This window comes from Coturnix japonica, chromosome 13 (assembly GCF_054131305.1).
Source record: "Coturnix japonica strain WE chromosome 13, WE-NBRP24, whole genome shotgun sequence".
In the NCBI taxonomy this organism is placed as follows: domain Eukaryota; kingdom Metazoa; phylum Chordata; class Aves; order Galliformes; family Phasianidae; genus Coturnix; species Coturnix japonica.
In genome coordinates this window covers 11169107-11181813 of record NC_140675.1, presented here as the reverse complement: position 1 = coordinate 11181813, position 12707 = coordinate 11169107, and the positions used below count along the sequence as shown (strand labels likewise).

At 40.3% G+C, this 12707-nt stretch overlaps 1 protein-coding gene across 3 annotated transcripts in view; it reads left to right on the top strand.

Moving 5' to 3' along the window:
- The window catches only part of GNA12 (G protein subunit alpha 12), a 38839-nt gene that overhangs the window by 18660 nt on the left and 7472 nt on the right, over positions 1-12707 (top strand). For 2 of the 3 annotated variants that reach the window (XM_015876839.3, XM_015876840.3), the window contains one exon: positions 12162-12212. In XM_015876839.3, coding sequence (XP_015732325.2) covers positions 12162-12212 — 51 coding nt within the window. Of the gene's footprint in view, positions 1-12161; positions 12213-12430; positions 12560-12707 lie in introns of those variants that run through there. The other variant, XM_085514662.1, reaches the window with a different exon arrangement.

The window sequence follows — 12707 nt, the reverse complement described above, 5'->3', positions numbered from 1 at the left end:
TCAGAGCAAGTACAGCTGTAATTAATCTTTGCATTCCCATCAAGAAATGCTGGCACATGCTGTGAGAAACAAGGAAGGAAATTTTCAGTTCAAGCTGTCTGAGCCAGTACCCCACTGCAGCTAAAAAACATGGGAGTAATCTTATTCCTTCCTAGTGTGTGGGAGAGTTCTGGGCAGAGACAGATCCAACCTGGTGAGTTGACTTGAGCCATTGTTTTTGCTGTTTAGTTTCCACCTCCCATTTCTAATGGATCTCAATAATTCAGGAGACGGCAGGATTTGCACCAGGAAAGACCATAGAGGTTCCCAGTAATGAGAAACTTACTGCAGAAGTCTGGGCAAGTTAAGTGCATTTAAAGGAGAGCTCTCTGCCTGACTAAGGGTGTCTAACAGTTAACCACTGAAACTTGGTGGAAACTGGAGAGAACTCATACTGAACAATGAGCGTACAGGTAAAGGTTTGGTAGTGCATGAGGACAAAATAACTGTTATTCTAGTCACAACAAAATACACGTTATTCTGGAGCATCTATGTTAATAATTGTTCATACTAGAGTCTAAAAACATCTACAGAATATCCCTTCAGGTGGAAGGGCTTGATTGTCAGATGGGATTCAGTCAGTCTCAAAGATCTTAGCTGAAATGGAGTTTGTGTTTCCATGACACAGGTTTTCAGTGGTTTTGGTATATTAAAGCCACATGCAATTCTTCAAGATCCAGTAAGGATCATATAGTTCTGTAAAAGAAAAGTGGGCTCCTGTTGCTTCCTATGTGCTATATTAGTGCTTTTCTGCCCTCACACCTGGTTTCAGATGTTTGTTTTGGGAGGGGAGGCTGTACAATAGAAGAGAATGATTTTCTGTAAGCCCATTGACGTGGCTTGCTGTGCACCAAGAGCGCTGCCAGTTCCAAGGGCAGCCTTCTGTAGCTCTTCTGTATTTTCTCTGTAGTAAGTCTGCTTTCTTTCATATTGGGACTGAACCTTATCCTTCCCATCTGAAATCAGAACAGAGCACAAGTGATTTCAGTGGCCTTCCAAATTACTCCAAAGTGTTCTTTTGAGAAAATAGTAGTTGAGGTCGAGGCTTGAATTTTTCAAAGGGGCCTCTGTATTTAATAGGATAATGGTTAATTAATGCTTTAAAACTTTCTTGAGTTTCCTGGTTTCTAGGTCCTACATGGCTTACAGCTGCAAGTAACAAGCACAGATGTATGAATTAGTGATGCATGAAGAACTAGATCCGTTTTCATGAGCAGGAGTCACTGGTGTATTCCCTGGCTCTTTATACTTTAAAAAAAGGGATATCTGAAGTTGTTCTTAATGCACAGTCAATGTGACGAGTTACATTTAATAAGCTTGTGTTCTTGAAGAAGGTAGGATATGCAAGAAAGCTGAAAAGGAAAATGCAGGTAGGATCATTGGGTAGCAATAACTTGCTTTGTTGTATCTGTGCCAGCTATCCAAACCCCAATCGTTTGGTTAAAAAGTTCTTGTAAAGTCTTTCTTTAACCTACTTTTATCTTCCCTCTTCCTACTCACTCCCTCCCAAACCTGCCATACACTAAAACACTGAGTGTGTAATGCTAAGTTTGAGCTTAGTTTGGGCTGCAGTTCTGTGACAGTAATCATGGTGAGCGATAGGAAATGGTGGTTTAGGGAGTTCTGCCTTGCACTGTGTTTCTGTTTGTGTTGGCATAACTTTATTGGAAGCTGTGCTGTAAATGGAGAGGCTGATGTGAGGCACTGATTGTATGCACAGCTGAGGTGGTGACATGCTGTGGCACTGAGGAAGGAGCAAGCAGCTGGCATCAAACATGAGCACAATTTACCTTAATGTGAGACTTGCCAGCGACTGATGGCAGTGTCTTTCTCAGACAATTGTTCCTTTCCTTTGTAAGTCTTTTCTCGTGCTAAAATAAGACCTCTGTACTACAAGGATGCTGTTTAGTTCTCTCAAATGTTTGCTCTCCAAGTTGTCAGTGCATCACAAGTGTTTGTGTAACATTCAAAGTCAGGTCTCTGCTCTACATGTACACTGAGCTCAGAGAAGGGGGTAAGCTGAGGGAGGAAGAAACACCGTATTTGACTTGTTATTTTCGAGTGTGCAATGTTAGATATATTCCTATGTATGTTTGGGTAACGTGGGGATGCATCTACACAAGGTACTGCTCCAGAAAATCTTTTGAGAGTTCATGCTGCTACAGACTGATCAGCTGTGAGTTGAATACATGGAAAGAGAAGAGATGTTTTCTTCTCAAAGGAGAAGAGTAAATTTAGTTCAGTACTCTTCTTTTTCTGAACCTGTGCTAGCTGGGAAACCTTTCTGTTACAAAGCCAGAAGGCATGATCTCTTCTCACTAGTTTGCAGCTAAACTTAAAGCAGCTCTGTGGAGTGGGCATAATTTGCTATATTATTGACTTAGTATTTGGGGGAGGGGAAAAACTTCTTGGAAACATCATGCAAGATTTTCTGTTTGAGAAAGTGGAAAACATGTTGCTCTGAGAAGTAATTTATTGACACCTTTCAAATGTCTCCTCTGTATACAACACAGATTCCTGCAGTTCAGACTGTGGCAGACTTGTGCTTCACTTGGCCTTACTCCTGAACAAACTGTTGTTGTTTGTCCTTAGAAGGTCTGCTTCATTACCCCACCCCCAAAGCCTCTTAATTTGACTTGCTTTCCATGATATGCACTTAATTCTACTTTGGGAAAACTCAGTAAAATCTCAAACTGGAAAAAAATGGTTGTTTGTTGATGGAACTCTTTCTCCTATTTAATTCTCTCCAAATTCTGTGTATTTAAGACTTTGATCAGTCTAGTTTCACTCTGGTCAGATTATAGCGCTCAGTTAATGATGTTAGAGGTGTATTTATTGGGCAGGAGGCAAGAGAAGAGTCCATTATGTCCTCTTTTTCAGTTGTCCTTCTGGTGCAGCATATGCATTCTAGGCTGCAAGGAGCTCAGATGGCTGTACACATGGCTGGGCAGCTTCCCTACATTGCAGCTCAGGAGAATGTGACCAGAGCATTAATTGGGTTTTTTTCAATGGGCCAGTTTGCTCAGCAGCTTGTAGAAGATTGTTAAACCTGCTTCAGTTTGCACTGTGGCTTGATTAATTTACACATGTAAATCAGGCCTTAAGGATGGAATGCAAGTCACTTATTTCAAGTCACTTATTTCAATTATTAGTAATTTACTTGAGATTTGTTTTAATATGCTTAAAGCACTCGATTCTTACAAAGCAAATGCATTTATGTGTTTCAAGGTATATAAGAATAAAGCTTTCTATTTGATACAAGTCTATGATATTATGAAGGAAAAAAGCCCTGCAGTGATTTCTAATAACCCTGAGCTTCGTGATAGTTTGGTTAAGGGATGTCAAAGGGCTCAGATGTAGATGCACGTGAAAATTACATTTGTCAATTCAAACAGCTGTTGTTTATGCAGCTACCAATCCCACCTCACTTTGTGAGTCCTCACTCAAGGTTATTTGATCCTTTAGTGTACCAGTGCCTGAAGAGCTTTATGTTTCAGCTGAGTCCATTCCAGCTTGGGCTTCATACACGAAATTCACATGAGCTTGTACAGTAGAATGAAGTAAAAAATGCAGGAAAAGTGATCCTGAGCATTTTGAAAGATAACAAGTTTTGTAATTAAATTTAAGTTACTTGAAGTCCTCTTAGTAAAACACCAATAGTACTGAAGTTTAAGCGTGCATTTGGAGGCAAATCCTCTTCTTCATTCATAAGTTATATGTAGTACATAAGTTCATAAGGGGAGAAATATTTTTAATGGTGGCACATCATAACTAGGTGTAAATAAATAAAGTGTTTTGAGGCGGTCGCTGTAAGTTGCATCACTCAGAAAACTCAGGTAGATTGCAGATGGAAACTGAGGTCTACTTCAGATCTTCAGAGGCTGATTTACTGCTCATCATCTCTTGGAATCAATACCAGGTGTTGGGACTGGTGCTGGAGCAGGAGATACGGGGTGGTAAGGAGGGTCATCTTTTGCTGAGTGAAACAGTCTCGGGCCCAAAGTACAGCTGTGAACCGATGAAATAGATGTGTTTTGCAAATGACACAAAGAATTCTGACCATTAGTGATCTAAAAGCCTAACGGGTCTGTTTAAAGTTCAGACTTGATGCAAAGCAATATCAGGCTCAGTGCGAGTGGGTGAAGTTTGAGACCGAGTAGCTTCTCAGTACTGAGAGAATGCCAGTATATATATGAAATTACACTGATTTGAGGAGCCTCTGGGAAAGCAAACAGGAAAAAAAGGGTGAATTTTCTAGTTCTGTGTTGGTCAGTGTCTTAGAATTAACAAGTACCAAGTTGTCATTGAAAAAGAAGAGGCTATTTGCTCCCAGGGTAAATGATTTCTGGAAATACAGATGCAGGTTGAGAGGAATCCCCCCCAAAGATGTGTGGGTCTTGTTGTGTGTAGTTGAGTCTGCTGAGAGCTGAGGTAATGGTGTAAAACTTCAGAATAATGTAAGCCCAGTGGAATATTTTCTGTACTTTCCCATCTACATCCATGTTTTTAAGGGAAACAAACTGTTAAATAGCATGCCTAACTATAGCTAAGACTTAACATTTTCTGTAAGAGTCTGAAGTAACTTTCAGGTACTGAACAGCTTTCTGAATCTTGCAAGGTTCTGATTTTAATCTGCACTGCATCTACATCTTAGTTGGATGCATATGGACAAAATGAGAACATCTTTATAAAGTTTGTTCGAATAAATGTGTGGGATAAATGACTCTTTCCAGTCCTTTTAATTATCTTAAAAACAAACGTGGGGGGGGGGGGGGAGTATTAAAACACGTCTGAGCTGATTTTTATGCAGCAGATGGAACATTAGGGCACCTTGGAACACATGCTTTGCTGTAGAAGTAGAGTAGGAAGTCTCATTCTGTAAGATACTCGAGGTTATTCCTGTTGTAAATGCATTCAAGTTGCTTAGCATTCCAGCTGGCTGCCTGCCATGGAAAAGTCCAAGCTCAACATTCTCTCATGACTGGTGCTAGCTGTTTTTTCAGCCCACAAGATCTAAGATACTCTTTTCCCATCCCTTTATCAGATGAGATTTGAAAGGGAAACTCACTGGTAAACTGATTTCGTCTTGATCAGATAGCCAGCGCTGCTGACTAGATTCATCCATAAGGTAATATTTTTCTGTTGGTGTCTTTTCTAGTTCTGCAGATGTCTCCTGTAAACAAGTTTCAGGTTTACATACTGCTGCTGGAAACAAAGCTCGGGGCTAGGACAGCCCATTGGGATTGTGCTTTATTCTTGATGGCTTGTAGAAACACCCAGTTGCTTTAAGATCTTCATTCATTAGAAATGCACTTTTTTCTTTCTGCCTGGCTGCTGTCCACTGAGAATAAATGGGATCATTTTCCAGTCATTGACCAGGAACTTGGATCCATCTATTCAGTTTCAGCTCTGGACTTTCTTTTAACCATGGCAAACTTGCTGCTTTCAGTCTCCTTCCCTTATGCATTTGGGCTGCCTGTGCTTGGAATGAGAAGTTGAGCTGGCGTGTGTTAGTTCAACTCCATCAAGAACCTCCGGTGTCTGAGATGAAAGGGTTCTTGCAGCAACTCCACACAATGCACTCCCTTAGTTGGCAGGGAAACAGGAAGGAATCCTTTCATGGATGCTTAGGACTAGATCTGCCGTCCACTGGTGCCAAGAGGAGTATGTGAGCTGGGTGCACTGATGTTGGCTACAGCCATCTGGCTGCTGTTCTTTAACCACGACTGTGTTTCTTCCACCCATGAACTAGCTGTGTATCACTTTGTATCTGCTCCTGGGATCATTCTAGTTACTATTCATTGAGGGCTGGGAAGTGCTAAATCATGTGCTAGTCTGCCTGAGGCTTTCGTTAGAATTAAAAATAATTATAATAAACGCAGTGATTTAATTCTTCTACGTCACCCTTTGCAACTTAGTTTTGTGTGTGGCTGGTACCATTTTCTTTGCTATTTGCACCTGCTTTTCTTCCCATCAGTGTAGGTCTGCAAAGCAGTTAGACAGTAAGTAGAGGTAAAATCAGAACAACAGGGATCTGTGCTAATGTCTCTTGAAGCTTAGAATGGAGGACGAGCCTGCCTTAGTCTGAGAGAAAATTCCTTTCCTCCTAGAGGTATTTACTGGTGTGCATATTTGAGACAAATGGACAGAATTGCTAACATACTGTTGAGTAATCCATCTCCTCTACATCCTGTTGGTGAAGAAACACCTAGAATTTTGGGGAAAAAATGTAAGATGTTTTTTTCCCTGCACGGCTTCCAGAAAGAGGTGATGTGATGTATTTATTTAATTGCTGTAAAAAACTGAACTGTGTGGGAGTTGTCCTTCACCACAAGAGCTCTGCTCCCGTTGAGTGTTTCTATAACTTCACTTATAGGAAGTGGGACCCTCAATTCCTGTTGCTGTTAAGGGAGCTCAGACTAGCCCGGACTTCTGGGAAAAAATGAAATAAATATTTGATCCCATATTTTTTCATATGCTGCAAAGCATACAGTTCAGCCAACGTGTCACGTATCAAAGCTGGATGAGTTTATAGAAAACCATCCTGACTTGGACAGACAAGCAGATTTTTGCATCGCCTGTTTGTACTGAGCTGACAAATAATGAATTTTTAAAATATTTTTAGTCTTCCAACATGTGATCCTCACATTGTATGACCACGCAGCAGAAAGAGGAGGTAGTTTTTAGAAGCTTAGAAGCAAACAGTACATTTTGTAGCTGGTATGTTTGCAGGGTACAGATAGCGGTGACTTGGATAAGCTCTGGAGTTGCTGGATGGGAGCCAGCGGCTCAGGCTGTTGTTAAGGAGGAAGTTACAGGAACCTGGTAGTTACAGTTCTGTATGGCTTAAATAATGAGAAATGGTTAAGCCTATGTCTTGGAATTGGTGATTGAAAAATTAATGTTTGCCTTGTGTCCGTAAGGGTGAGCACCCAGACAGGATGTAGATAATATCTGCAGGAGAGAATTACAGTGTAGAACGGGCATTAACATTTCAGCTTTTTGGGACAATTTGGGTTACTTCAGGATCCTTCTGAGTGGATTCTGAGCAAGCACAGACACGCTTGTCTCTTGAGAAAATAATGCTTTAGAATTCTTCAGCTGCTGTAGAGAAGGGTTCTCACTTGAGGCTGTGCTGACTCTGTGCCCTGTTAATAGTGAGGCTGAGCAGAAGTACAGATTTAGGAGTGACGTGCTGAAAGAGCATGTAGGTTATTCTTTCATGAGCAGGGTTGTTTATTTACAGTTACCCCTCACAAGAGCTTTAAACCTGGTTCTTCAGGGTCTGTAAAGAGCTGCTCTTTCTCTTGGACCAAACCAGGTTGTGGAAGGTGGAGATGTCTGCATGCTCGCTTGCAAAGGTTACATGGATTATGACACTGGGTGTTGTGGCCAGCAGATCTCTCTTAAGAAAGCATTTTCTACATCTCTTTGGTGAGATTTTGTTCTCTCATCTCAGCATATGACAAAGTAGCAGATCTAACAGTCTCCAGCATCTTCTGATGCTACTCTGCTGGTTGCATTATTCTACTTCTGTGTTAACAGCCTTGTTCTTCCCTTGGGCCTCTGCTTTGGATATATAGCCTTAAAAACATCTGGAGTTGTGACGTTCAAACCTCTTGGAGTCAGCAGGTGATCAAAGTCCCAGAAAAAATGTAGAAAAATGAGATATCTGTATTTATCTGAAAAACACAGGTATTAATTGCAAATTAGTCTTGTCTTTTCTGTTAGTATGTGCCTTTAACAGTCACAGTGGAATAATACTTCATATGAGGACCAGCTTCAGATGAGATTTATGTACTAATGCTTCAAGTCCATCCTAATCATAGCATCATGGAATATCCCGAATGTTGGGGAACCCCATGAGGATCATTGAGCTCAACTGACTCCACGTAAGGTCAAGCCAAGAGTCAAACCATACAGTTGTGCATTTAAGATCTCAGAGGTTAAGGACCGGAGATTTCCAGGCTTGCTTCTGTGCTCTCCTGGATTTCCTCTGCTCAGCCTCGTGCTGAACATTTTGCAGCCTCTATATGCAGGGTGCAGTGCAAACACCACAGCCCTTGTAGTCTGATTGCTGTTGCTTCCACTGTGCAGAGTCAGATGCAGTTTGTGGTTGTTTCTTATGGTGTCTGTTTCTCCGTGCTTCTCTGTGTTTGTGGGAATCTTGTTCAGATCTGTATTTTATGTTCCTTGAAGTATAAAGTTTCCTTCCTGTGTGGTTTAATTCATCATCTGAAACAAGCGAAGGCTGACAGGTCTACCTTAAATTGTCCACTCTAAATATAGCTGCTAAGGACAGAATGGTCAGGAAGGGCTAAATTAATATTATGTCAAAAAGGCCTTGGGACGAGGAAAGGAAAAAAGCCAATTTGGAACAGAGGATCTGCTTTCAACTCTTTCAGAATTGGAAGGAACTGCTTTTCGGAAGGAGAAGTTTGAAAGGAGCATGTATTTTAGGGAGCTACACAATAGGACGTTTCATTATCGTCTGTGATCTAACCAAGAGCCACTTGGGATAACTGGCTGAAGGCTCGTGACACATTGATCAGTTCTGACCCTGCAGAACATTTCTTCTTACTGAGCTTCTATGGGTGATTAAAGCAGTCTACCTCTAATCTGTTGTGAGTTTTGTTTCCATGAAATGAAAACTACTTGGGAATGCTGCCCAAGTGTTTTTTACTTGCTTTATGCAATGTTGAGTGGCAAAGGAAGTGACGCCAAGTTTGTTCTACTATTTCACTGGAGAGATTCTTTTGTGTGTGATGAATGTAGCCCGAAGGCACAGAGATGTGGAATTCAATTTGTTATTTTTACGGTAATATTTTGGAGCTAATATTAAGATTACATTCATACAATACAAAATGTATGGAATTAGATGGAGAAGATGTGTCATCTGGATTTTGCAACTTTTGTTTCTTGAGAATTTTGCTTGCCATGCTCACAGAAATTTGGGATATAAAAGAAGAACTTTAGAGCACTATTTCAGGAAGCAAGTGTGTGTTTACCTTTTTCTCCCTTTCTGCTCTACTAGTTACTTCTTCAGCAGACAGTACTATTTTCTATGGCTTGGCCAAACCGTATACCAAAGATAGGGCAATTAGAAGAAAATAAGAATTGAAACTAAAAACCAATTGTGATATTGCACTGCAGAACTCATGGGCTCGTTTTAGGCCTCGTGTTTGTGTATCTCGGTTCCCCATTCCCAGATGTGCAGTGACTCATCCTGCTGAACAATGGGAACAGCATCTCTTACCCCTTCACTTGGTCCCACTTGGCAGAGCTGTTACTCAGAGGATATGTGTTGCAGAGGGAGGAGAGATTAGCAATGGGAGAATGAATCATCTGAGCTCCTGTGGTAACTCTTGTGCAGAGAGCAAGAAGTTAAGGAAGGCTCGTGGTCTGTACTGTGCTCTTGTGTGCTAAAAAGGAGCATCTGAATTATGTGGAACTTATAACTTGGAGGACATTCTTGCTTCCCCCACAGGCAGCATTTTATAGATAGAAGGCAGCATTTTGATTTTGGGAATAGAAAACCTGCTTTGTCCTATTCTTAAACTATTTGTGTTTGCTTTATATCTAGACACTTGTTAAGTAGGTTTATGGAATTCCCAAAGCATGCAGGTGTTCTCTGCATAAATAAGAAATTATTGATGCAATTCAAAGTTGCATTCAAGTACGGCTTGATATGAAGCTCAATAACTTTATCTTGTCGATCTGATTAATACTGCATTCTGTTTCATCTGGAAGACAAGGAAAAAATTAAAGCTAAATGAATATTCAGTTATAATACAATTGCTGCAGTTAAAAACATGAATACAAAGCAGTCCTAACACGTGGGGTTTCCTTATTTTTCCCGTTTAAATAAGCTCCATGTTATCCTTCAAGTCTGTTGCTCTGTGCTTGGTGAACCAGAATGTGCCCCTCCACCCCTCTCTTCAAAAGCAAGCAGCATTTCTATGTATCAGACTAAAATGTACAGCAAGGTTACACTATAAGCCTTTGGAGCTGGAACTGAGTCCATGCTGCTGCATTCTCACGTTATAGCTTTAATCAGGGAATGATCTTCAAAAGTAGGGAGTTCTCAGCATCTGTGTGTGTGTTTTGTTTTCTCCTCCTTCAGGTTTGTGTGCTTTAATGTTTTGAGCTATTCTTAGCTCTGAACCCTCCAGAGCTGGAGGGGGTTTTTGTTGTTTTGACTGATAACAGATATTTTGACTGAAGTAATGAGTATCTCTGAATTCTGTGCTAGCAGAGCAGGCATCTTCAGAGCCGTCAGTCCACTCATATGGTACCTGTTCCAACAATCTGACTTGGGCTATCCAAATATTTTGCAATTACTGCTCAAAAATTTCCAGAATTAATTATTTGGCATAATTACACCACACTGAAGGGCTTTACAGGAAACCAGGGAAATCCAGTTTCCTTAAATCCTTGAAGAAGTGAACGTAATTCTCTCAATAACTGGATGATTTTCTGACCTTATTACAGAAGTGCAGAATATTAAACTGAAGCATGAGAAGCAGGGAGGCACAAGCCCTAGGTCAGGTAAAAGCCATCAATCAGGTGAACTTGCTCATGTATCGCAGCAGTGTACGTGCATACAGCTGTTTCCTGTTTGCAGTGTGGGAGGGTATAGGAACAGGGCAAGTACTCAGAGCAGCTGCACAGACAAAAGGAACAAGTTGCATTGCAGACAGTTTGCCATCTTGTACATTTAAAAGCGTTGTATATAGGACAGAACACAATAGAGAAGGTGGGGTTATTTTGTTCTGTGGGCTTTTTGTTGTTGGTTTTCTTTTTCCCCTTGGTGACCTTTTCCTTTTGGGCTCTCCCCTCTCCTAAGTAAGGCTAATAACACAGGAAGAACTTTTTTCTTATTCATCTGGTCTGTGATAGCTCTTCTGATCCCAAATAGTGCCAAAAAATACAGGAAATTACTTTCACCTTATGAAAATTCATGCTTGTAAGGAAGCTCTTAGAGAAATTGTTCTTTAGAAACTTCCCCCCACCCCTGAATATGATCTTTTTTTTTTCTGCTAGTGGTACTCTGTAAGTCTTCTGTGATAAATGGAAGCTAAATATTCATTCTGTCTCATATGAACAGAGAACTCCAGTTTTAATTGTTAAGAAATAGTAAGTTACAGCTCCTTTTTTGTCTGTTTCTGATGCTGAAAGTATGTACTTATGTAGTACACTCAATCCTCTCATCTCCATTCTGATTCTTCAGAATAAACTGTTGTGTTGGCATCTATTGCAAGCTGTTCTGGAGCGGAATAATTTTATTCCACTGTCTCAGGCCTATGGTATGGGGAGGAATGTTACGTTTAAGGTTTTATATTTCTGTTGGAATCTGTGAGATAATATTTTGAGAACGTTCTCCTAAATTAGTAGCTTGGTAAGGGCAGCTACTGTCAGTTCAGCCCATGCAAAGTGCAATCAATTTGAGTGTAATATATGGGCAAACAGTCTGAAAAAATAGATATATTTTAAGATACTGCTCATATTATTCTCAGTATAACTGCAGAGAGGGATTTTGTACAGATTCATTCTTAAAACCCTTAAGCCTAAAAGTGTGGAAGAGAAATCCTTTCAGAATGCTCCTTTTCTTTTATTTTTTGACAAGCAAGTCTGGGTTAAGCTGTTACAAACAGTGGGTGACCTTTGTATTTCACTTTTCTAAAGATGTGCCAACCACTCTAGGATGTGCTTTTGTTCACTGTTGCAAATTTTAAGCAAAATATGATACTTTTTAATGAAGGTGTTCATCTTCACTCCCACCTAGTGTCAGTTAACTGCATTCATTGTACAAGGGATAAAAAGCCTAATTCTTTACTCCTAAGCAAAGAACTGCCTTCAATAACGCTTCCTTTTCATTATAAAAATTTACCTGAAACATTTCTTTCAATTTTCTACTCAGCTTTAATTTTTCTATGAGTAACAAAGCAAGAAAAATGCTACTTTACCTACATACATCAGTAGCACATTATAGCAGCTCCACTTAAATCAGCAGTTTATGTGAACTAAACCATGTGCCATTTCTATTGCTGTAGCTCCTTAAGCACAACAAGGCATAGTCCAGACTTCCATTTGTGATTTCCCATCTCTCTCCTTCTTCACAGGGTGAATCAGTGAAATATTTCCTGGATAACCTGGATCGGATCGGTCAGCTGGTAAGAATTCACTTTCTGAACAGAAAGCTTGGATGTGCTACAGTTTATGTCTTAACAATAAAAAGTTTCATTAAAAACTTCAGCAAGGCTCTTTAGAAATAGTGAACTCTCGCCTTGTGGAAATGAAGTTTAATATTCAATTAATGTTTTCTGATGGGTAAATATTTTTTTATGGAAGCTGCGTTTATGCAAATAATTTCTTTTGTCCTCCTCTGTAGTCTCTGGAGCTCATTTTCTTCTTGGTGCTCTGATGGCTGGTACTACTGAAAGCAACTAAATTAAACCCTACCAAATAAAGCAAAAAAAATCAGCAGTGAGAGCATCTGGCAGGAGGCTTGGAGGAAAACGAAGGAAGGTGATTGTTCCTAAGCAGTAGAAGTGCTAAGCTTGTGAAGAACAAGCTGCTCTGCATTGGTGGCCAGGGCCGCATCCTACAGTAGGGTGTGTTGCTGTAATCGTTGGTTGCGGACTGTGAATTGTATTTCCAGGAAAGCT